Source organism: Talpa europaea (assembly GCF_964194135.1).
Source record: "Talpa europaea genome assembly, chromosome: 7".
Lineage (NCBI taxonomy): Eukaryota > Metazoa > Chordata > Mammalia > Eulipotyphla > Talpidae > Talpa > Talpa europaea.
In genome coordinates this window covers 135,911,134-135,935,676 of record NC_140074.1, presented here as the reverse complement: position 1 = coordinate 135,935,676, position 24,543 = coordinate 135,911,134, and the positions used below count along the sequence as shown (strand labels likewise).

The 24,543-nt window shown below is 60.6% G+C and overlaps 1 protein-coding gene across 2 annotated transcripts in view; it reads right to left on the bottom strand.

The window, feature by feature from the left end:
• The window catches only part of RPTOR (regulatory associated protein of MTOR complex 1), a gene marked incomplete at both ends in the record, with an annotated part of 116,435 nt that extends 93,481 nt beyond the window's left edge, over positions 1-22,954 (bottom strand). For both annotated transcript variants that reach the window (XM_084238929.1, XM_084238930.1), the window contains 3 exons: positions 4,973-5,055; positions 8,543-8,645; positions 22,793-22,954. In XM_084238929.1, the coding sequence (XP_084095055.1) occupies positions 4,973-5,055; positions 8,543-8,645; positions 22,793-22,954 (348 nt within the window). The remainder of the gene's footprint in view (positions 1-4,972; positions 5,056-8,542; positions 8,646-22,792) is intronic.
• Positions 22,955-24,543: the final 1,589 nt, after the last annotated feature.

The following is a 24,543-nucleotide window of genomic DNA, read 5'->3' as shown; positions in this document are numbered from 1 at the left end:
CAACGCCAGCATTCGGGGGGGTGCCCGACAGGCCCCGTGCGGTTCCCGCCGCCGAGCGGTCTCTTCCCTGACCTTGCTTTCCACACACATGCTCTTCACATCCCGCCACGACAGGGGTGACAGCCACGAGAGCCTATGTCCCTCCCAGTCTGAACCCTTCGGGCGGAGGAGACGAAGGGACTCCCGACAGCGCTCGCAGCCATCCTGCGTGCTCAGGTCTGGCTGACCTGCTCTGAGGTCAGTCACGGCCCTGCCAGCTTCCCGGGCAATCTGCGCCTCACGCAAGTTCCCAAGGTATTTGCAGTTTTGGAGAATCCTGATTTCCTCAAATTCTTCCTTGATTATTTGTGCTCTTTCCTTGGCTCTTATGAAAATTTGGCTCAGACTTCTCCGTGGAGCAAAGCTAACAAGATGCGGGCCCTCTCAGAGAGTTGCCTACGGGCACCGCCCTGCCCGGCTCAGCCCGTAGCCTGGCGCCACCATCGCCTCACCTGCCTCTGACATCAGGATTGGCCTGCGGGCTGGCCAGCTACTGCAGAGCCTCAGTAAAAATAAATTTTGAAAGGGGGCATTGGGCTGCTCCGAAGCCCTGTGGGAAGGCGGTGGGGACCGGCCCTGAGCCTCGGGATGGACGCCTCCCTCCAGGGGAGAGCTCCCGCCACCGTGCGCTCCCAGCCTCTGCCCCCCACCCGCCCCCCAGGGCACCCGGGCACAGCCAGTTTTCTACACCCAGGGCAGGGGCAGGCGCCTGGGGCCAGCAACGCAGCCGCGGCCCGGTGCCCCTCCCCCAGCGGCAGGGCAAGGCTGCACCCCGAGGAGCGCTGTGCCGCCCGCCTCTTGCACCCGCTTCCCCTCAGTGGCACTCAGCTGCCTTCACCTTGGCCCACAGCCTGGCTGCCCCGTGAGTGATGAAACCCTCTTCTTCGGAGGAAATTGAATCTTGAAAACCTCATAAAAACATGCAGTTAGCAGAGAGCTGGCGTGGAGGACCAAGAGCGGGAAGGCCGGGAGGCTGCGGGGGACAGTCGCAGGGAACCAGGCAGGAGTGCACGCGGGGGCCCCGGCTACCCACCCGAGGGCCCCCCCCCAGTGGCGCCCCAGCGGGTGTCACAGGGTGACAGGAAGGCGGCTGAGCCCCCACAATGCAGGAGACTCGGGCAAGCTGCAGGCCAGGCCTGGATGGGAACACGCCCTTCCTCCCGCACCCCATCCCAGACCCAGCCCCGACCTCGTACAGGGGCCGACTGGGGGGTTTCCCGGCGCACAGCCCAGGGGCCAAGGACTGCAGCCCCTCAGGATCCCGTAGGAGTCGGGACACTCAGCGTGAAACACACGGGCTCCCAGCGGCCTGGGGCAGGCCACCGGCCAGGCCCACATGATAATGAAGTGACCGGCGCCCCACACGGCTCCTTGCTCCCGACCCGGGCCGAGACTGGCAGAGGAGGGATGGCCCTCCCTGGCCTGGGATGGCTCCGCTGCCCGCCTGCCACTGCCCACCACGGTCAGGTCACAGGAGGCAGAGCAGCGGGAGCCGCGGGCCTGCCACGAGTCAGGGCACCCCAGAAACGCTTGGGGTCTTGAGTGGGGCAGACCCGACAGGCCACGATGTCCCAGCAAGTGAGTTCCAGGAGGGCCGCGGCCACACGGGCATCCTCGCAGACAGCGAAGACGATCCGCCTCCAAACAGCTGCGGGCAGAGAGCACCGCCCCAGACGGGCCTTGCATCCGCGCTCTGGGGAGACCCACACTTGCGCCCCAGGGCCTGCACAGGACCCACGCGTGGAGTCCTGGATGCGGGGGTGGCGGGGGGTGCTTGTGCTTTGCCAGCTGGAAGGGGCAATGGGGGCCGCTGTGGAGAACAGGGAGCCGCTGTGTGCGCCCCACAGCTGCACCCCGGCATACACCAGTGACCCGGAGAGCTGGAGTGGGGGGGGGGGTCGCGTGTGCCCTGCGGCTACACCTGGGGCACACCAGAAGCCCACACAGCTCAGCCTGTGACAACCAAAGGCAGGAGGGCAGGGGGTGGTGGGAGGGAGCAGGGTGGCAGGGAGGCCGGCAGGAAGGCGGCAGCTCAGATGGCCCAGGAGGGCCAGGCACTGAGAGGTGGCGGCAGACACCTAAGGCCTTGCCTTGTCTGAGTCCATGTTTCGGGGTGTTTGGGGTGTGAGCTTCAGCTCAGTTGTTTCGTGCCCCCCGCCCCCATCACACCAACCAGCAAGTCCCTGACACTAGGGCTGTCCAGAAGTCTCTGTGGCCCCCAGGCTCACAGATGCCCTGAGACACGGTTCCCCCACAATGAACCAAGCTTGGAGGGTGGCCACCTCCCCCCAGGGCCCCCGCCTGTCAGTGCCGGCTTGTGCCGGGAGGGCGCCCGACAGCTCCCCTTGGCCCACATGTGAGCTGGGGCAGCTTCCTCCACCCACGCAGGCCCAGATGCACATGTGGTGCCCCCGCCAGGGGTGCCGGCTCACTCAGGTGCCAGCCCCACCAGACGCTGGGCTCAGAGTTAGTCCTCAAGCTGACTGCGCAGAGGAGCCCGGCCCCTTGTTGGGAGGGCTGCCGAGGCGCGAGACGACGGCCTGGAGGGGCTCGCTCAGCACGGGAGCACGGGGAGGCCCTCCCTTCTCCAGCAGCGGTCCCTGAAGAAGGTCGGTCCCCGGGGAGCGCTGGGAAAGGCGTCCAGGCCGAGGCTGGAGCTGAGATGGCAGAGCAGCTGGGAGGGGTCGCCGAGGGGTCTCCAGCACCCGGCAGGGGAGGGGCTGGGAGCAGGCTCTGTGGACGCATCCACGCAACTTAACAGACTAAGTAGGGCCCTCCCAAAGTCCAGCCAGCCCAGACTCTGTCCACCGCCACCAGGCGAGGGCCGCGCCCCTCCCTGCCCAAGAGGGGGTACACAAAGAGACTCCTCCCCCGACTGTCTGCGGCTTCTGTAAGGGGGCTCCCCACGGCAGACACAGAGGAACGCTGCGGGGAAGGGGGCCTGCAGGAAGGGCCGGGAGAGGTTGAGCCCCAGCTCTGTACCAGGTGCTGCCTGCACACAAGGGCTCCGGGGACAGGCGACAGGAGGTGGGCAGGGCTGAGGCGGGTGGGTGGAGACGCTGCCAGGCTGTGGGGACGCTCCGGGCAACGGTGACAGGGGAGGGTGCGCAGGCAAGGCCCAAGCATCATGTCGCAAATCTTGTCGCAGTATCCAGCCTTTCCATCGGGGGTGGGGAGGGGGAGGCGCCCATGGAGCCTGCTGAGCAAACCGCGAGGTCACTGGCCGGCACGACTTCCAGCTGAAACAGCAGCTGGCATTTCCCTTCAATCTCCTACAGAACACATATTTATGCCATCCAGGAAGTAATAAGGCAAAGTCTTACATTTAATCAGAAGAAATACTTCGCCAGCGGCAAGCTGGTAAATTATCTAGCAAAGGGCTCGATGGGCCTGGCAGGGAAACCTGGGCCAGACCGTCTGGCAGCCTCCAGAAAAAATATCGTCAGGACTCCTCTAAATTCCTTCTTGACCCCAAACCACCTCTATCAAAATGCTTAAATGTGAATAAGGCGGGAAACCAGGAGGACGGGGAGTGGGCCGAGGGGCTGCTCCGTGAGTCCTGCCGCCACGTCCTGTGCCCGCCCTGGCGAGGACGCCACGCGAGGACACAGTGAGGGCCAAAGCCAGGCCTCCCTCCAGCACCTGCGCCAAAGGTCTAGAAGTGTAATCAGGTCCCTGTCACCTCGCTGCAGACGGCACAGCAGCCTCTCTTCCTGCAGCAGCAAAGAGAGCCCGTGGCGCGCAACAGGGACGCGTGTTCAGCTCCGCCTTGACTCAGAGGCGTGACCGACGTGAGGAAGTGGCACCCAGGACAGACAGCCGAGCAGGTGACTGCCCGGTGTCCCGTGCCAGCGCTGGGGGAGGCTCCAGGTGTGCCCACAGGAGAGGCCCTGCTGTGGTGCCAGCCGCCCCGGCCCACGGCCCCAGGAGGTTGCTGAGAGCAGAAAAGCAGGTCAGGGGCTCCGGGCGGCACAGCCCACCCGCCCCCTGCAGCCTGAGACTCTGAAGCCGCAGCGGGAAACGCTTGCTTTCCCTGCATTTAAAAACAACACAAAGGTCCTAGCACTCACCAGGCCCCTTACGTGAGGAAGAGGCTCGGTTCCGCCCCCGCTTCTCCCAGGATGCGGGTGAGGTGCAGGCGCCCGGGCCCAGGCAGGCGGGAAGGCTGCGGCTGGGCCCGAGCAGGTGAGCCCTCAGCGCCTGCCTCCATCCAAAGAGCAAGAGCAGGCTCCACGGGCGCCCGAGAGGCCACCCTCTCCCCACCCTCAGTGGAGTCCAGAAGCTGCCCATCGCGCCAAGCCGGATGGAAAGGCACCTCTGTAAACACCCCCAGTGTCTACTCTCCTATTTAAATGGTTAAAGCCGCAAAACTGCTAATGAGAAAAGCTAAAGGAATTAGGTCTTCGGCGGCGCACAAACAGCGCAGGGTCTTCAAGGCAGTCTGACACGGCCCACGCGGCCCAGGCCGCCTCCTTCAGGGGAGACAAGCTTTAAGAGCGACGCGATGAAAGACACAGTAATTGGGGACCGGCTCCCTAGAAGAACCTCACCTTCAGAATCAAAGACAAGGCGCGCACAGGCGTCATCCTTTGAACGCCGAGTGCTGTTTCTCGCTGTTTGAAACTGAAGAGGGGAGAAATAACTCTAACTAGTTGAGGTTGCAGCGAAGTTACGAGAACACATTTTCTGTGTAAAATAAAAACCACAGCTCGGGGGGAGGGTGAGAAATACTTTCCTTTTTAAAGATTTTAGAGGAAAACGTGGGAAAGAAAACCGAGGCCAACCGGCTCCTGCCCCGGGGGTGCGTGTCGCCGGAGGACGGGCTGGGGGAGGAGGCGCGCGCGACGGCCCGGGCGGGCCCCAGGGGGTGCAGCCTTGCCCACCAACGAGCTGGGGCGCCGCGGGAGGAGAAGAGCAAACACGGATGGCTTACCCTGGGCTGCCAGTTCTCATACTGCTTCTGCAGGTTGGCACCGATGGTCTCCAGAGCTTTCTGAGGGCCCATCGACAGGGGATCTGGGGGGCAAAGAGAAGAGATGGTTCTTCACGTGCGCTCTTCCGCCCGGCTGGGCCCTGCAGCCTCCTCCTGCCCAGCCCCTCGGGCCTCTGGGCCCGGGACCGCTCAGCAGGGCCCAGGTTTGTCTGAGTTTCTGCCGCGGGGGCGCCCACACAGGCCGACTGGCCCCCAAGCCCACCGTTCTGGAAAAAGCTGGCCCCGTCAGAGCCACCGGCGGCCTGACTCTTCCTCCGTCACGCTGGCGTCCCCTGACAAGGCAGCGGCTGTGCCTCCATCAAGACAGGGCTCCATGGGCCAGGGGCCCTTCCTTCCCACCCAAACGCTAGGCCTGTGGCGGGGAGGGCCGGACGGGCACGAGGACAGCAAGGCGATGGCGGAGGCCCTCTGTGTCCTCGGAGGCTCATCTGGCGAGTGTGCCCTGTGCGGGGGGCCCGCAGGCCCGGGAAGGGCTTCTGGAACAGATGCTCTCCAGCCAGCAGCCCGGGAGCATGTCCCCAGGCTCCCTGCAGGGTCCTGGCTGGGCAGATACTGTATCTATCGCTTATGCCAGAGACCGAGGTGGAAACATTAAAGATAATTCTTCATTCACTTAGCACAAGAACACTGCACTACAGGGCATCCCTGGGGCGCAGCGGGTTGAGCGCCTCGCTGTGAAGCTGTCCACAGCCTCTGCAGCACGGGTTCGATTCCCAGCCAGCCGGGGAGAGTCCCACATGGCGCGGCAGACCTCTCCTGCCTTGTCCGCTGCTCCCCTCAGCAGTGTCTTCGGTCCTTCTGCCTGTTTCACTCCCCACTCTGTCTCTGGTGAATTCTCTCACCCTCCCGGGCCTCTGGCCTGTACCCCAGCTCTTGTATGCATAAATAAATAAATCTTTTCTTTTTAAGAAAAAGAACCTCCACCGCATTTACACGGAAACACACGGACACACTTACTACATCAGGTGAGTTTTCCTCCCCCCCAACCTGACAAGAGCCTGTTCTGCACTTGAGCAAAGGTCTTTCCTCCTGCCCGACGAGCCCTGTCCTGTGTCACCTGCCAGGAGCAAGTGCAGCCCCCTCAGGCATCCCCCCCCCCACCGCCCCGTGGGTCTGCCCACCGCTCCGGCGGATGTCGCCCTACAGTGTGTCAGTGAGCCCTGACCAAGGCATGGCCGAGGGCCCTGCCGCCCTGCGCGGTGGATGGTCTTTTCCACTGACGGCTCTGGGGACAGCTGCAGCCTGGGCTGCAGGTCTCCGAGGCTCACACCCGCACCCCACAAATCCCATCCCTGGCAACAAATCCTGCGTGGTTTTCCTTAGAGCAACTGGCTCACTTCACTCACTTTCCAGAAAGCATCTGCAAGTGCCAGTCTGTGTCTCCTCCCGGTAGAACAGGTGAGCAGGAGGCACCGCCCACTCACAGCCTTGCGCCACAGCCCGCTCCCCGGTTCTCGCAGGCACTCTCGGGGAATGCAGCCTGTGGGGGAGCTGAGCAGACTCATTGGCTTTATTGCTCTGTCAAGGGCTTTCTGTGGGAGCTGGGGCTGTTGTACAGCAGGGGCGGCCAGCAGCTGGCGGTGGGACCCTCTCTCTGTTCCTGCGGGGCCCGGGCAGCAAAGGCCGGGGTCAGGATCAGTTTCATAAAGTCATCAATTAGCTCCTCCCTCTGGGCCCTGAAGGCCTCCGGACGCCTCCCAGGCCAGACCCCCAGATTGGCTGTGCAAGCTGGGGCTGTCCCTCATCAAGTCCTCTGGGGGAGACGGCTTCTTCCCCTTGGGGCCGGACACCAAATGTCTCACTTCCTGGGAACCACCCTATCTGCCAAGGCTCCTGAGCTCTCAGCCTGGCCTCTTCACCTGGTCTTCCCTCCTTTTCACCATGTCTTCTGGCAGGCTCCCTTACCCCCTCAAGTCCATGTCAGGGCAGAGGAGGACCGGCATGCCCCTCCAGGGCCCATCTCCTGTCCACCCCCCTCCTTATTCTCATTGCAGCTATGTCCCACACCCCTGTCGGGGGAGAAGGGCCGGCCTCTCTCCCCTCCCCCATTCTTCCAGCACAGCCACCTGACATCTGAATTAAATTAATACCAGTGTAAACACTATTCAGCACTGACCCATTTAGTGGGCCAAAAGGACATAGTTCCTACAAATCCTTTCCAGTCTCCTTGCTGCCCTCCCTCCCCAATCCTGCAGCATTTTTCTGGCTCCCAGATCATTGGAGGGTGACCATCTTGGGGGTACTGGTGGCATCTCACCAGCGATATGGCAGCAGCACCCACAAACAAGGAACTTCTCCCTATTGCCTGTGGACAGCAGGCTTCTCGGGTTCAGCCTACATTTTGTCGCTGCTGGGTGCCAAGGTGGGCCGGTCCCCCGCTGCTGCAGGAGGCGCACATAGGAGCTGGGCCACACGCAGGCCATGCGCTGTCAGTTCCCACTCTGCAGAGCCCTGGCTGACACGAGAAGCCACGATCCGCTGAGACCTTCAGCTGCTGCGGTGACAGGCTGACCCACACCACCACCCATCCCGGCTGCCAGCTGACCACTGCCCAACCCCCAAGTGGCCTTGCGTCCATGCCCATCTCTATGCCCACATACCATTTACCTCATCCTCCAAGACTCAAGAAATGTGGCTGTCTCTCAATTCATTGAATGAAGTCAGCGTTATCTTGGCGCCAAAACCAAACAAATTGTGAGAAGACTGTAACCACTATCCCTCATAAGCAAAGATGCAAATTTCTTTAGCAAATTATTAGCCATCAAATTCAGAAATACATAAAAATGATCATTCAGATGAGGCTGATTCCAAGAATTCAAGGTTGGCTCAACAGCCTAAATTCAATCAATATAAGTCACATCAAGAGACTAAAAGAAAAGCCAGGTGCTTGTGCCAATAGACATTGAGAAAGTGTTTCTATAAGATTCAACATTGATTCTTGACAAAAACTCTCAGCAAACTAAGAATAGATGTAAACTTATCTTATAAAAAGACGTCTAAAAAAAGCCTTTGGCTGGTATCACCTTGATGGTGGAGCACAGTGCTTTCTCCCGCGATCAGATACAAGTGCAGGTTCTGAACGTCTCCCCACCCCCCTAAGCATGTCCTGGAGACCCACGGGGAGGGCAGCAGGGCCGGCTCCTCCTCAGACCCAAGGCTCCTGCTGTGGATGTGGGTGTTTGCAGTGTTGGTCCTTCCGCTCTTTGTTAAGTGAATATAGCTACTGTTGTGTGCCAGATACAGGGCAAATTTAAGGAATAACGGAATTCAATAATCATTACCCCATTCATTTTCCTTGAAGTACTTTTTCTACTACTAATCACAAGTGAATGCACCTAAAATAACTAAAAGGCTGTATCACCCTGTGAGGAAATAAAACTCCCAGGCTTACACAAACCAGTGCCAGGCCGCACTGGATGGGGACAGCAGGGCCAGGCCCTGCACTCTGGACCCCCACACCCGGAGCCCTCCACAGGGACTTCTGCGACCGGCCAGGAGGGCCCTGCTTACCGATCCAGCATTCCAAACGTGCACAGGGGGTGGTCTTCACCACGTCTGGGGGGTCCACGCCAACATTCAAACACAGAACTAACGCAACACTGACCGTCTTCATCTGGAAAAACACAGAAAAAATTAAGTACATCACTATGAAACTCCCTGATATATTTTTCCAGGTTTTTTAAAAGCTGTTCCCGGCACAGCTCCAGCCTCCGCCCCCACCCCCAGGTGATTTCAGCAAAAACTTTCCTCTCACGAGGGGGAGCAGATGCAGGGGTCCGTGTGCACCGTGGCAGGAGGGGCTAGTCTCAGGTTTCCTTGTGATTTCCAGAAACAGACTGAAGATCAAAAGATACGGCCATCTTAAGGCACCGGGTCCATGCCGCCACATTCCCCTGCAAGAGCCGCCATTCTGATTATTTAAAATCACTAAGCACTTTGCAGGGCCGTGACCCAGGGATGTGGGGGAAGCAAGGATTCCCAGGTGTCCCGGGGCCGGCCTGGGGCCACTGGCCTAAGCCGAGCCCTGGCCTTGCAAAGCTGTTGCTGGTGGATCCTCCCGGCCCTCCTCTGGGCACAGGGCGTCCACACAGCGTGCCCAGCATCCCGGTCATCAGCCTATTTCTTCTTCCTCGGCTGACCCTCGAGCCAAATGACATTCCCTCTACCTCGGTGGCAATCAATGAGCTTAAACAACCCTAGGCAAAATACATAAGTTCTGATTTACAAAAGCACCAGCTCCAGAACCCTCCAAGCCCCTCAGACCACACTCACGGGCACTTGCAGTGGGCCCTCGGGGAGCCAGAGCGCCTGCCTCCATGCCACGCCCAGCCGTCACCCCCACAGTCCCGCCGCCCCCCAGCCATCACCCCTGCAGTCCCGCTGAGCGACACGCTCTGGGGGTGAGCCCCAGGCCCTCGGAGAGGAAGGGTGAAACCGGGGCCCCTCCACACGCCAGGGCGAGGGAGAGTGGAACCCGCAGCACCCCCTCTCACACAGCCGCCTGCCCGTGGGAGGGAAAAGCCGTGTGGAGGGAAAAGCCTCCAGAACACATCGGCACGCGAGCCCACCCGCACCTCGCTGCCTGCGGGAGGCAGAAGTCACTCGAGGAGGGCCCGAGCCGGCCACAAGGCGAGTCCTGGCCCTCGGGGCGCCGCTGACTTCAGACGCGGCGCCTTTAAATTTGAGCTGTACCCAAAAGCTTCTTTCTGGTATTTCATTTTCATTTCTGTGATAAGTTCATTCCCAAATTCCAGATGAATGTTTTTTAATAACACAGCACAGCACAGAGAGCGCGAGGGCCGGCCAGCTCCGCGACAGACCGGGCAGCTCAAAAGGCCGCCTCCGCCTCAAAACTTTCTCCCCAACGCAGTGCAATTAAGGATGCAGCAGCGACACCCCCGGAGGCTAGTTTTGAACTTGAAAAGAGCACCATCCTGAGGCTCTCCGGAGGAGGGAGAGCCTCCAGCCAGGGCTCTCAGCACGGATGAGACAGGAGGCCGTGGCCAAGGCCCAACGCCACCGTGAGACAGCGCCCCCTCCCCCTGTCCTGCGCACAGAGAGCCGGGAGTGTAGGAAACATGATGACAAATAGTATGTCAGGCCCCCCTCTGAGCAGCCTGGCAGACGTTCCACCAGGCCTCAAAGCCACCTTCCCCAGGGACAGGGCCCAGGGACCGGCAGCCCCCGCCCTGCAGCTCCTCTCCAAGGCCCCGACAGCCAGAGGCTTCTCTTGCGTCTCCCTCGCCTGGTCTTTGACAGGGGAAGGCGTGGGGCCCGCCAACAGCCGCCTCTCAGCACACCCGGGGCCCATCTGAGCGGGGCCCATCTGAGCGAGCAGAGCTCCCCAGGTGGGGTCTGTGGAAGGGCCGGCCTCCCTGCCCCCGCAGCCAGGCTCCGCACAAGCGTTCCTGAAGGAGCCACAAAATCATTAATATCTGCAGCAAAACATCATTTAAAAGGGAAGAAGGAGAACTAGAGTTAATGCTGATGCAGAAACAGCGCTTCGCACAGAGTAATTCTGAAGACAAATCCAAGCAGAACCTCAAAAACACAGCATCTAGATTATTTTTTCTCTAAAAAAAAAAAAAAAAAAAAAAACCCCAAACAGAAAACAAACCAATGTCACAAATGCCCCCTTCAGGAAAGTGCCGACGGGGTCAGGCCTCTGACACCCGGCAGCCGCCTCCAGGGCAGTGCCACCGCTGTTGGGGCACCTCCAGGCCACCAGGCTGCGCCGGCCACACCCGTCCCCTTGGAGGTGGGGCGGGGGCTCGGAACGAAGGGGGGCTGGGCTTTTCCAGAAGCCAGAAGCCAGCCAGGCACACCCCACGGCCCAGCCGTGCCTCAGGGGACAAACAGCAGAAGGACATCGCTCTTCCAAGTAAACCCACCTGACCAGCTGCCCAGCACAGAGGGCTGAGGTGACTACCCCGTGGTCAGCACAGGCCCAGCCGAGTCTCAGGGCCCTTCCAAGAAACGCCTCCCACTGTGAAACCAGAGGCCCCCCGGCAGCACTTCAGGCCTCGGACATGTCCACATATAAACGTTGTTATGAATTAAATATGAGCAGAAAAGAGAAGGCGCGGGGGGGGGGGGGGGGGGGAGACCCGAGCATTCCTATCTGTGTCTCCCTCAAATGGCTGTGGTGTCGACACAGGCCCTGGACGCCGCTGCAGACAAGTGTCCCTTGCAGGGAGACTTCCGTCCAGGCGCGCCAAGGGGCAGGTCGGCCCTGACCCCGCCTGGCAGCAGCGGGCGTCGCTGAGTGCAGGGGCCCCACGTCCGCAGACTGTGGGCTGGGCCCCAGGGGCGGCAGCAGCGGAGCAGGGTCCCAGCGGTTGGTGCCTGGGGCGCCTGAACGGTGGGGGGGAGGGGCCCAACAACAGCCCCGAGGGAAAGGGGACAAAGCACAAAGCAGGCAGGCAGCTACGGACCTCCGTGGGGAGGGGCAGCGGGGGGCAAGTGGGGAGCAGAGACGGGGCCCTGGCGAGGTGGTGGTGGGAGTTTATAGGGACTACGCCTGAGGGGAGAAATCAAATACTGTACAAAAATGAGCAACAACACAGGAAAGTTAAAAAAAAAACAACACACAAAACCCCACCAACGGCAGCAAGCCCGACTCCAGGGGGCGGCGGCCGCCCTCACCAGCTCGTAGTTGGATTCGGCTTCGCACCCCACGTGTGCCAGCGCCCCAGAGCCTGGGCCCGGCTCGCTTAGAGGCCAGGACCCGTCCTGCCCGGGGGCCCCGTGTTCCTTTTCATGGACTGATTAAGCCCTTGTTCACCGGAGGAGATGCGAGCGTCATCACAGCGCTACTCAAGTATGTAAGGGCAAAGCTAGGTGTAAATTCTTTATGGTTGTAAGAATTTTATGCAGCTATAAATGCAAAACAAACAACAAATTAAATATAAATCCAGCCACAGAGCCAGTAAAATCCAAATGAACACTATAAATTTAACGTGACAAATTGTGGTTTTGCTGATGGTAAATTGCTAGCGCGGTAGTTAACGGTTAGAAGAACTTACGGGTATTTTAAGACCTTTTAACTTAGTGTCACTTAACTCCTTGGGTTTTTGAGAGTGATAGGCTATTTTGTTTACCTTCTACTTCTATTCTGTGTGGCTATGTGACAGGTCACACGGTTCAAGAACCCGGAAGCTGTGAGTGGCAGGCCGGGCGCCCTCGCAGAGCCCGCGCAGGCCCGAGCGCCCACTCGGCGCAGCACGGCCGCGAAGGGGCCGGGACCCAGGGGAGGGCTCACCGTGGGGTGCGGGGTGGGCTCTCGCGCAGCCGCTGGCTCGGGTCTCACATCTGGGCCGGTCTGTCACAAGCCAAGACTACTGCGATCGTTTCCTGAGTCCGCATAGACAACGACGCCGGAAAGGAAGCTGTGTGCAGGAACCAGCCGCGGGCGGGACCCCACAAGCGTGACGTAGGAATGCAACGTGGACTCCATGTGCAGGAGCATGTGCAGCGGGCTGCTCCCGACCAGAGGACAGTGTCTGCCTGGGGTGCCGAGGCCGATGGCCGCACTGAGCAGCGTGGATTTACCTCAAGGCCCACCCGACCCGGCGCTGCTGTCGGGGGCCCTTTCTCTGTATGTTTGTTTTATGTCTTTCTGCACATAGCGCGCATTTAAAAATGTATAAAGGTCACAGAAACAGATGAAGCAGCACAGGACTGTCCATGTTTTTGCTCAAAAAACAACTTTCTGAAGACCAGTCACCAGCGCTCTGCTCACCAACGGGGCGCAGGGCTTTCTCGCCATCGGGAACGTGCACACCCGTCGGGCGCCCTTGGCCAAGGCGGCACATGTGGGATGGGCATGTGACCGGACCGCCAGGAGCTGGCGCGGTGGACACCAGCCTGGGCGCGACCCGGTGCGGCCCCATGGGCGGCGCTGCATCTGTCCGGGACTGGAGCCGGGCCCAGGGGAGCAGGTGTGGGGGGCAGGGCCCAGGGCATGGGAGGGCCAGGCCTCCCCCACATCTTTCTCTGCACAATCTTCTAATTCCACGTTCTTCAGAAGAAACCTCAGCGCAGACGTGTGGCTGTGCAGACAGTGGAGTAAAAGACAGACGCCCGCGCCCCAGCGTAGCCCCCCTACCCCCGCGAGGTGAGACGCGGCTCCCGCACAGGCGCCAGGGCAGGCGGAAGCGCCCGGCCCGTCCACGAGCGCAATTTAGCAAGGCCTGTGACAAGCCAAGTGTGGATTTGGTCTCTCGGGCTCCATTTCAGTGACAAATAGGCCCATATAAAGCTGGCTTCGGCGGCGGTGGGAGGGGCTGCGGGGGGAGGTAACGGATGGCTCCCGCCGAGCCAAACAATCAGGTCTGCGCCGCCGAGAGGGAGACGAGGCCCACAGGCTCTCGGCAGCTGCCTCTGCCCCTCCACCGGCCGCCAGCACCACACACTGCATGCAGCGGGCACGGGAGCCTGGGGGGCGTGGGGGCCTGAGGGCACAAGGCAGGCGTGGGCCACACTGAGGGCCGTGTGTGGGGCGTGTTTATGCCCAGACACTGCAATAGCTGGGCCTCGAGTCGCTGTGGAATCTCAGAGGTGCGCAGACATTCTAAGTCCCTAATCAAATATAACAGCCTCCGCGTCAAGCCAGACTCTGTTCCTCTTCACAAACACACCTCGTGAAGCATCCTATTCCTAGACCACCCGCGAGCCCCGAAGTAACGTTCACTTTGAGGACACCCATTAAGCCACGTGGTCCCAAGGCACCCACTGGGTCAGCGGCGCTGGATGGGCGACGTGGGGCCGGCGGGGCCAGGGCTCCGCCACGCTGGGGAAGGCCGGAGGCCCGCGCCGCAGGTGGCCCAGACCGGAACAGCCACGCGACTGGCTGGACTCGCCCGCAGCCGAATGCCTGGCCCCCGCGGGCTCAGAGGCGCACACCTCCGCTCGCTCGCGCAGAAGCATCGAGAAGTCGGGGAAGGACAGCGCCCAGCCCCGCTGCACCAGCCGACCAGAGTGATACAGCTCGTTTTACATGTCTGGGCGCTGGTGGCATCTGGTCTGCAAACACCCGAGAGACCCTTTGTTTTTATAAAATTTCATGACTCACCAACCACCACAGATTTGACTGATTTCAAAGCTGAAACATCACATTCCCATGTTCTCCTGACGAAAATGTCCCCCGGACAAGCGCGGCCCGAGGAGCGCGTGGGGCACTCCCACTCAGCAGGCGGCGCGGGGTCTGGGCCCCACAGAGGCAGGCACTGCGGGGCATGTCCACCCACAGTGGAGGCAGCTGCGCGTACGCGGGGTACCCGTGGCACAAGGCCCTGCCCTCGCCGACCCTTGCTCTGCGGGAGACAGGCGGGCCTCGTCTGGGCCCCCAGCCTGTGGGCAGGACCCCACAAAGCCCACTCCTCTGCAGAGGCCAGGCCTAGACGGAGACAGTGCAGGAGTGCAGGGGTGAGTGCACCCGTCAGCATGGGAGAGCGGGGTTGACAGAGTCTGCTCTAGGCCTGGGCGGGGGCACGACGGTGGCCTTTTTATAAATATTGATTAAACTGTACACGGATGGCTCAGGCATTTTTTTTTTTCTATAGAGGCATGTTTTATTTATTTATTTATTTGCTTGTTTGTTTTTGTTTATACAAGCACTGGGTACAGTCAGAAGCGCGGGAGGGTGAGAGAATTCACCAGAGCCAGAGCGGGGAGCAGAGCAGGCAGAAGGACCGAAGTCCACTGCTGAGGGGAGCAGCGGGCGGCAGGAGAGGTCTGCGCGCCATGTGGGACCCTCCTCTGGTGGCCGGGGAGCAGCCGGGGATCGAACCGGCGCCGCAGAGGCCTCAGGCAGCTTCGCAACCCAGCGCTCAACCGCTGCGCCACCAGGGAGGGATGGCTCAGGCATTTTTACCTCATCATTTTTTAAAAAGAAAAAACAGCAAATCACACAAGACCAGGAAGAACCTTCCTAAACAACTCGGCTACCAGAAGGAGTCATCAGACAACCCTCTGGGGCGCTAATGAACATCAACGCCGGAAGAGGCTTCTGTATAATTAGCCAAGCCCGCAAGGCAGGCGAGTCGGATCTGGGCGGGTGGCAGCGTGACAAGGTGCCCGATTTGGATCCGCAGCCCAAACAGGCGGGTTTTATTCCTGACTCCCTCACACGTTCGACAGCACCCCCGTCCCCAGCTCCGAGCCGCCGGCCCCCTGAAGCTGGAACAGAGGGGCTCCGGCCGAGCGGTCGGGCCCTGCTCCAGGCCCGTGGGGTCCTTGTCCGGGGTCGTGCGGGCTGACACCTCCGACTTCAGTCTCCACTGTGAGGCTGAGACATGGATACACCCCGAGACCTCCGGGTCACGCTTAAACCAGAAGGGACCCTCTGCAGAACAATGTCCAGTGGAAGGGCCGCTCCGCACTGGGGACTCCCAAGCTGCCGGGTCGACCAAGTCCGGCTCGGACTGGCCCGCCTCACTCACAGGGACCTCCACACCTCGGAAAGACGCAGTCACTGTGCCAGCCTCGCCCCCCACACTACATCACACGCTGTCAGACGGGAATCAGGACGCACACGGGAGTGGGGTCCCCACAGGAAGGCATATGGGTGCGCCCCAGCTCTGCACCCAGAGGCGCAGCTGCAGTGAGCAATGCAGGGTCGCGAGCTCAGGCAGAAACCATGTTTGTGGAAGCTGTGGCAGCTGGGCCTGGGGGCCGGGGCAGCAGAAAGGAGACTACGGGGGCTGGGGAGGGGGATCCCGGAGCCCGGGATGGGGGGACCTCCACCTGGGCCGAGCACAGGCAGAGCATGCAGTGGGGCAGCCTCCGGGAAGCCAGGCAGGGAACAATCACCGGGCTCCAGGCCAGAACAGAGGCTCTCACTGAGCACCCCGAACAGCCAGCAGGGCCCCCGACGGCCGGGGCCAGGCCACGGGCTTCTCTCCATGACCTGTCGAATCCTGTTTCTGGGAAGGGCCAGAGAGTCAATATTTTAGGCTCCGCGGGTCACAGAGTCTCGTGTCCTGCTCCCCGTTGCCGTTACAGCCGGAGCGACGGGGACGGTGAGAAGCTACGGGCTCAGTTCCAAGAGACTCACTTTCCCAAAACAAGCAGCGCAGTTTGCTTTGACAGCGCGAGGAGCCAGGCTTGGGCGGGGGAGGCTGGCGCGCGAGCGCGTGGCCCCTGAGAGCAAAGCTCAATGCTGCGGGAATGCAAACCGCGGATGCGGAGGCCCGGTGGCCCCTGCTCCAGGCCGGGCGGGGGGATAGGGAAATGGTGGGTGGGTTCAAAAAGGCTTTTCTTTAAATTTCTTGTGGGCGGGGAGGGTGAGAGGATTCACCAGAGACAGAGTGGGGAGCAGGACAGGCAGACTGACGAATTACACTGCTGAGGGGAGCCGCGGGGAGACAGGAGAGGTCTGCTGCGCCCTGTGGGTAGCTCCCCGGCAGGGCGGGATCAAACCCGTGCTGCAGAGGCTGCGCACAGCTCCACAGCGCTGCGCTCAACTACATCAGGGAGGCCCAAGGTCCCCTTTTTAAAAAAGAACTGATATTAAAAGTCATGAAGGTGGTTTTTAAATTAAGGACAGGACAACTTGGGTGCGTTTACCTCAACCTCTGCAAACACAGCCCTGACCGCGGCACCTCCCGCCCGTGCCCCGGGGTGACTTGCTGGAACAGTGTCACGCAGACTGAACACTTGTCATCGTCTTTACAGGTGGCTTTTTTAAAACATAAATAGGGCTATGGTTTTGCGCATATAGTCTGCTCTGTTGTCTTATGGGGGGGTGTTTTTGCTTTTTGCTTGGTAAGGCACCTTGGAGCGCGGGCGCCAAGGCAGGGGAGGGGGGCGGGGGGATAGCGGGCAGGGGCTGGGGGAGGCAGGCAGGGGCCGGGGCGGGGAGTCGGGCAGGGCGTCCACGGTCCCACTTTATTGCTTCACGATCTGCGGGCATTTTTCCACGTGGATTAATCTGCGGGGCCTGACAGCACCCTGGCCGCCGTCCACGGTTACAGCTGAGTCAGCTGAGGCTCCAGAGAGAGGCGGCGGCCTTACGGGTTTGGGGCCACGAATCGTGGAGCCAGGGATCTCCGCCTCTCTGGGAGGACCCCAGGCGTGCTCCCCCGGCCTGGCTGCCCCCGGGAGTCCCTGTGCCCTGCCCAGTTGCACCTCGGGCACCAGGGCCCCTCCCGCTCACATCCGCTTCCCGGCAGACCCTGGTGGCACGTGGCTCTGCCTGCCTTAAATGCAGCATGAGAAGCCCCCAAGGCTGGCTCATTCCCCCAGTGTGGGGGGTTCTGCCCCGCCCCCCCCAGCAGAAAGTTCTAACTGGATCCAACTCACACTCCCACTCCGCAAGGCCTGAGCCGCCCAGGCCATGTGTCAGCCTAACGCTGCCTGGCCAGCATCCTCGGGCTGCCCCCGGCACCACCCTGCCTCCCCACCCCACCTGGGGCACCCCGCCCCTCCAAGTCTCCCCCACAGACCCCTCTCCCCGGACCCCTCCCCGAGCGCCCGCGGTAGAACCCCCCTTCCTGTGAGTGGGTCTCAGCACTGGCCCAGAATGCCTCTTCCTGCGGTGGCCGACGGTGACTCTGTCATTCCCGGAGGTGCTGCCCGGGTCCCCGACGGTGGCAGGCAGGTCAACGGCCCACGCTGAGGACCCCGCGCGCCGGGATGGACGCCTATGGCCCGTCCTCCCTGAGAAGCCCGCACCGGGGGGGAGGGCCGGAGCCAGGCGTCCCACCATGCACGCTCTGGCCCCCACTCCTCACTGCAGAGGGTGGGGCCAACCCGCTCCGGGCTGCCCGGGGGGTCGAGGGCCCGAGCTCCCCTGAAATCTCGCCCCCCACCACTCGGGCGGCAGGAAAGACGGGTCAGTACCTGTGAGGGCGCAGGGTGGGGGGCATCACTGGGCCTCAGATCCCACAAGGGCAAGCGTTTCAAGACCAGACAACCCCATAATCCTTGAAGCACCCGGGGCAAGTCCAGTTGGGGAGGGCGGGGGAAGGGGCGCAGGCACGTCCAGCGAACCACAGCCCAGCGGGGTCGGCCATTCCTATGTCCACCCCTTACTGACACGTGTCTGCAATGAGGCGCTATTTTTATAAGCGAAGAGAATCAGGTTTTCAGGGAAGTCATGAAAACAACGGGCCTCTCTGTAGCGCCACGGCCATTTTCAGTGTGATGCTCCATTTCCAGAGCCGAAGCTCTCGGGAGGACGTGCAAGCGGTGGCCGAGCCGAGACCCCTCCAGCGCAGGAGCCGCCCGGTGAGGCCGGCCTCATGCCTGGAATCGCCTTTTCGGGGGACCCCGGGCCTTGGGAGGGGTGACAGGCCAGGCCGGGGCCCGGGCATGCTCTCCACAGCGGGTGTGCCCTGCGCGGTCTCAGCAGGAGTGGGAGACGTGGCTTCCGCCGCTGCCATCTGCTGACCTCGGCGTGCTGCGGGTCACCGTGCGGCGAGGTCGGCTAGGCACTGGGGACACCGCTGGCTCTTTAGCGGCCGTCCAACTCCTTAACGTGCGCCTCTCTAAGGAGGCTGTAAAGAAGGGAGGGGCAGGCTCTGCCGGGGCGAGCGGCCAGGTGCTGGCACCGCCCGAGCCTAGATGGATATTGGGGCCCGAGGACGCCCCCAACATGCAGCCACGACGTCCAGCAGCGGCAGCGCCTCCAGCGTTCTGCGAGGCGACACGAGGAGGAGGCGCTCCCAGCACTCCTGGACGCGCCCGCAGCCCGCAGCCTCCAAAATGGAGCGCAGCGCGTTTTTTTAAAGCAGGTTGAGGGCCTCCCTGGTGATGCAAGGGGTTAAGACGCAACCTGTGAGGCTGTTCGCCGCCACTGTAGCGTGGGTTCGATCCCTGGCCAGGGAGCCACCCACATGGCGCAGACCTCTCTTGCCTCGCCCGCCGCTCCCCTCAGCAGTGGATTTCAGTACATCCACCCATTCTGCTCCCCACTCTGTCTCTGTCTCTGTCCTCTCACCACCCCCTACACCTCTGGCCTGTACCCCAGCTCTTGTATGCATAAATAAATCAATCTTTAAAAATAAATAAATAAATAAATAAAGCAGGTTGGAAAAGTCCACAGATGCTGCTTTGTGGCTGCTGAGACTCGGTGACAAATGCCGAGGGCAGGACGGCTCCAGGGCAGGGAGGGCTGTGAGTCGCATGGTCCCCCTGACGTCTCAGTCTCCCCATCAGGCACAGGATGACGGGGCTGCTCAGCACCAAGGGACCACCCCGGCAGGCACCCCGGCTGCCAGTCCGTTTCACTGCGCCCCTTCTGTGGGCCTCGTACCCGCGGACTCGGCCTCACTCTAAGGCAAGAGCACTCTCGGGGCGGGGGGGGGGGCGGGCAGCAGAGCACCACCAGAGGAAGAGGCCTGGGAGCCGTTGGGGAGCTGCTTGGGCTTGAGGGGTGGCTCTCTGGGGACAAGGTGGACGGGCTGAGAGCGAAGGCGACCGGAGGAAGCACATGCAGGAGGGACACGCGTCCCGGGCCTCCCCAGCCACAGAGCAGAAAAGGCCGCGGGACCAGAGGGTGAAGCTGAGAGAGCAGGTGGGGCCAGCTGGAGGGAGGGACTTGGAACAGACCCCTGTGACCGCCGTGTGATGTCAGGGAGGCGCGAGGGGCGGAGGGGGACCGGTCAGCATGGGACCGCAGGGGTCTGGCCACAGGTGGCGGCTACCGGCCTGGCTAGGGACAAGGCGAGGATGGCAGGTGACAGGCCTGGCAGCAGGGCTGCGGCGGGCCACGAGCAGAGCGTGGGAGGGGCTGAGGCCGGGCCACCATCTATACCTTAGCCTCTATGCCGAGGGCGGCACGTTGAGGAGAGAGCAAAGGCACAGAAGGAAGTCGGGGCTGAGGGGATCTGGGCCTCGAAGCAGAGTCTGGGGTCACAAAGAGAGGAAGATGCACCAGCCGGGGTGGCCGGGAGCCCTGGAGGCAGGCGAGCTGGGGAGGGGATGGCCCACTGCCGCACGCTGCTGATATCCAGCAAGGGCAGGGGTGTGCCCCTTGGGTCCGGTGACGGTGGTGGGAGGCCTCCGAGTGGCCTGGAGTCCTGGCCGGAGGACATGGGGGCATGAGGGGCGGCGAGCTTCACTCTGTCCATGGCTAATGGGCCGTCCCGCTTGCTCCTGCAACTCACATGTGGCCTCAAAGCAGGCTGACCGGGCTCAGAGACCAGCGGGCACTGACCGCGGGCTCCCAGGGCAGCAGCTCTCCCACCCAAGCCCACCACGGACACAGGCCAGAGGGCACCAAGGCCACTAACCCTACATCAGGCGCTGCGCTGATGTTGAAGCATGACGAGCAAGAGCAAACGGGGCAATGAACACACATCTGTCCCAGCCAGAGGCCGACGACAGCTTCGTTTCAGCTGTTGTTCCTCTAAGTCTAGTCATTTGAAAATGACAAGCCAAAGTGTCCCGAGGCCGGGCCTGTCATTCACCACACAGACAATCGGCCCAACGCCATGCAGACTTGATAGTAACTGTGACTTAGTAATGAAACCACAATTGCACTGGCATGTGAAAACCAGGGTTGGTTCACAACCAAGACCGCGGGCATCCCAGCCGAGAGGCAAGTTCTGTGGCTCCACCAGGAGCCGAAAACCAAGAGGCAGAAACTCTGGCGCGCTGTCCACTTCAGGAAAGCCGTGAGCTCCAGGCACCCCCAACTTGACTCAGCAGGCCCAGCGCCACAAGCAGACAGAACAGGGAAGCACCTGGGGCCGCTCGCGGGTCCAGGATGAAGCTTGTGGGCCACCAGGAGACGTGTGGGCGGCGGTCCCAGGGCAGGACAACCAGGTCCACACAGTAGTGCGGTCGCCACCTCTGGCCCCAGCTGCCTGGAGCCAGAGCGGCTGCCTGGAGGAGCCATCACCCGGCCGGAGCCACGCACGTTGCCACCTGCCAGAACCAGCCCCACCAACGGGTGTGTTTGGCCTGCGGTGTTGGGCTGCTTCATGTTTTGCAATATCTGAATTAGAGCCAGTACTTTCAAATTGGAAGTCTTCATTGGTTTGTTGTTTTTTTTTTTTTTTTTACTTCTGACTTCTCAAAGAAAAAAGGAAGGACAGCGAGCAGGACGTGCCCGAGGCCCAGCTGCTCTTTAGCAGCGGCCTGCAGTCCATGTCCTCCCTCCTGAAGAGCGCCCAGAGCTGAGTGTGAGCTGCCAGCTCCCTGCGGCCGGACGCCATTTTCACGTCTGGGCTGTTCCACTGAGATATGCCGCCTGCCTGAGCATCACTTGAATCGCAACCTCCGGCCTAGAAGGATGTGCCAAAAAGATCCCTCAAGTCTAACTAGAGGAGAGGGACCACAGGGGCCATTAAAATGCCAAACTCTTGCAAGCTACTGGGGATCCTGGCTGCCAGTTCTCTCCACGGAGCCCGCGCGGTCTTGCCCAGTCAGACCCAGCAGGCCTCGCCCCAGCATTTTCCAAGGCGCCTTCTCAGTAGGTGCCTGGACTCACAGGACTTTCCCTCTCTAAACAACCTACTAGGGGCTTATCAGGGAACACTGATCATTCGCACGTTAATATTTTAATGAAAAGGTCAAAAATACAGCCGTTAGTTACTTTTGACCAGTTTGAGCACAGGTTTAGGATAGCAGAAAGATCCACATTTCAAAAGGAAAAAAAAAACCCTTCAGATAGAACTTTAAAAAGTTAGACAGTGACTTTTTAAAATATTTTTTTATCTGCCCATAGCAACTACCACAGTTTTGAACTCCAAAACTAATACTTAAGATGATCATCTCTTTTACTCCTTAAACTACTTTTGGATTAAACAAATTTTCTTAACCCTTTTCAAAGTAGACCAGATCAATAACTGAAATACTGCTTACTAGTGACTAACTAGAATTGCCTTGAGTTAATCTTGCATCTGTTTGACACGATATACTTAAAAATAATAACCTGCTATAAATACATTCAGAAGCCCAGAGTTGTAACAGCCACTCCCCTTTTGCCACCACTGACATGTTCAAGTAAATAAAGGCAGTCTTAAAGGAGAAGATAAATCACAAAAAGACATTTACTTTTTTTGTGCATAGCTGAGACAGTCCCACTTTTGCTAAGGAGGAAATTGATGGTGGTTGGTTAAGGACAGACTCAGCAAAACAGGCTCAGCTGCTTGCGAATCTCTGTCTACACTGCAAAGCCACAGGGAACCCTTAAACCATGAACCCCTCGTACTCTTAACTCCCACAGGAGAAATGCTGTCTGCAAGTGACAGTGACAAGACAACACATAAGGGGAGGAAAGTTTGGATAGAAGATAAATGCTCAGACTGCTGTGAGGAGTTCATTGTAACTTTAAAATAACTTTTCATTAATTTGTTACTAGCTGAACATTTGTAAGTAAGCCTGTTTCCTAGCATACTTTATTAGACTTCTGCACTTCACCTGGCTCGGACAATAAAAAGCAGACTATTGGGGTGGGTACAAGTGCTGTATCCCAAGTTCCCCTATGTGTTGACAGTACTTAGTATAATATATCAAAGAGTCTGTAAATACTTTCAAGGCTGTATTTTCTAACTCACTTAACCTTGTCTGAATTAGAACTAAGTTTGAATTGAATTAAAACTACTCCAGTGGATAACTACTAACCAAAAGAGTCTTTTCCATTTTTAACCCCCTAAATGGAGTCTGAAATGGCTACTGTTTCTTAGTTAATTTGCAACTTGTGGCTGGGGAAAAAAGATCGTGGCTTTCCCAAGAACAATTACCCGGCTCTGAACTTTCTTCACTGAAAAAACTACGACGATCCAAGGGGCGCGATCGGAATCCACTTACCCGATCCTTCATTCTCCAGCTCTGAGCTAAGGATTTGGAGCCTTCGATTTTTTCACAGTGCCTCTTTTTCATAAAAGCCAAAGGCAGGTTCCAGTCGGTAAGGTCGGCCTCATCTTCCTCCCCGAGTCCCAGAAGAGGCGATTGCAGCATTTCGGACTCCATCAGGGGGGGAGGGGGTGGGGGAGTCCTGGGCAGCAAGCGCTCGAGAACCTCCAGCCTTAAAAACTAGTGTGTACCAGTGCCGGTGAAATAAGAACCAGAAATGGGAGAGCAGGAAAAGAAACGGACGGGGAGTGCGCGGAGACCCTTACTCGGGCAAAAGTCTGAGATCCTTATCTCCAGCTCTGCGCGGGAAGTCGGGGTGGGGGGCGGGGAGACGTGGAGTAAAGGGCAGCCCAAGGAGCTCCGCACGGACACTCACGCCCCCGGGCCCCAAGTCCCTGGCGGCCGCCGCGGCTGCGCGACCCGGTGGGGCTGCGATCGCAGCTGTCAGAGGCGCGCGCGGCTCCGGGCGTCGCGGTGACCCGGCTCCCGGCCTCCAACGCCTCGGCCGAGCGGAGGACGGGCAGGCCGCCCGCTCTCGGCGCCGGTGCGCCGGCGGGACTGAGTCTCGGCCGCGGGGAGAGGCCCAGCGCGCCGCGGATCTCCTGCGGCCACTCTCAGCCCTGGGGGTCCCGCACTCGCCGGGGCTGCTGCGCCCAGAGCCAGGACCGGCCCATCGTGCTCGCCGCAGCCGGCTCTCCGCCCCGGATCCGCGCGGCCTAGCCGGGCCCGGCCTCCGATCCCGTGGCTCTCCCCTGCCCGGGAGCGAGTCCTGAGAAGCGGGCGACGCGGAGCCGCGGAGGGGACGAGTCGCGCAGGCTGGCGGGGCGAGGGGAGTTTGCCCTCTGGTTTGGGGCTACAGTGAAACTCCTCTCATCAGCACATCAAGGAGGACGCCATATTGCAGGGACCCAGCATGCACCGCGGCCTACGGCGCGGCGGACGGGCCAAACTTCCCCGGCGCGCTCCGGCCGCGCGGCCCGCGCGGCGGCGGAGCCAGTCCCCGCCCCCGTTGCCACGGTTACCACCCGGGGGGACCCCCCCCGCCCCCCGAGTCCCGGGCTCAGACCAGCTCGCGCTCCAGGCCGATCCCGCCAGCGCGACCACGTGAACTGATTGATTCGGGGGAGGCGCCGTCCCTGCCTCGGCCCCGCGGCCTCTGGGAGGGCGCAGCGCGTGTCCTGCCGGCGCTGAGGCCGCGGGGCCCGGAGGCCGCCGGCCGCCACGGGCGGATGCGGCCCTTAGTCGACTTTGTTGGGTTTTTTTTTTTTTTTTTTTTTGGTGCACATCGTGTCTCCACCTTATCAATCGGATTTTCTTTTCTATCTTCTTTAGGGGACAGCAAATGAAAAAAATGCGTCGCTCGATTCCAATCTTGCTTCCAGCCGCCTTGTTTTCAGAGCAGTTCATTTGAATTTTGATGGAGCCGCGCGCAGACCGACAGATTTCTGATTTCTCCATTTCCTGCTGGGGTTCAGGCGGGGAGCATGTGCGGGGGGGGGGGGGGGGGAGGGGGGCAGCGGGCATGGCCTGCACGGGGCTGGGTGTGCCCACGACCCGCTCCTTCCACCCTGGGTCTGGGGCCAGAGGAATCCAGGGCTCCGCAGGGTGCCCAGCAGGCGTGTCCCGCCAGCATCACAGGGAACGCTGCCCCCCACCCGACTCCCTCACCCAGCACCTACAGCATTTAGTAAGAGTCCTTAGGTTAA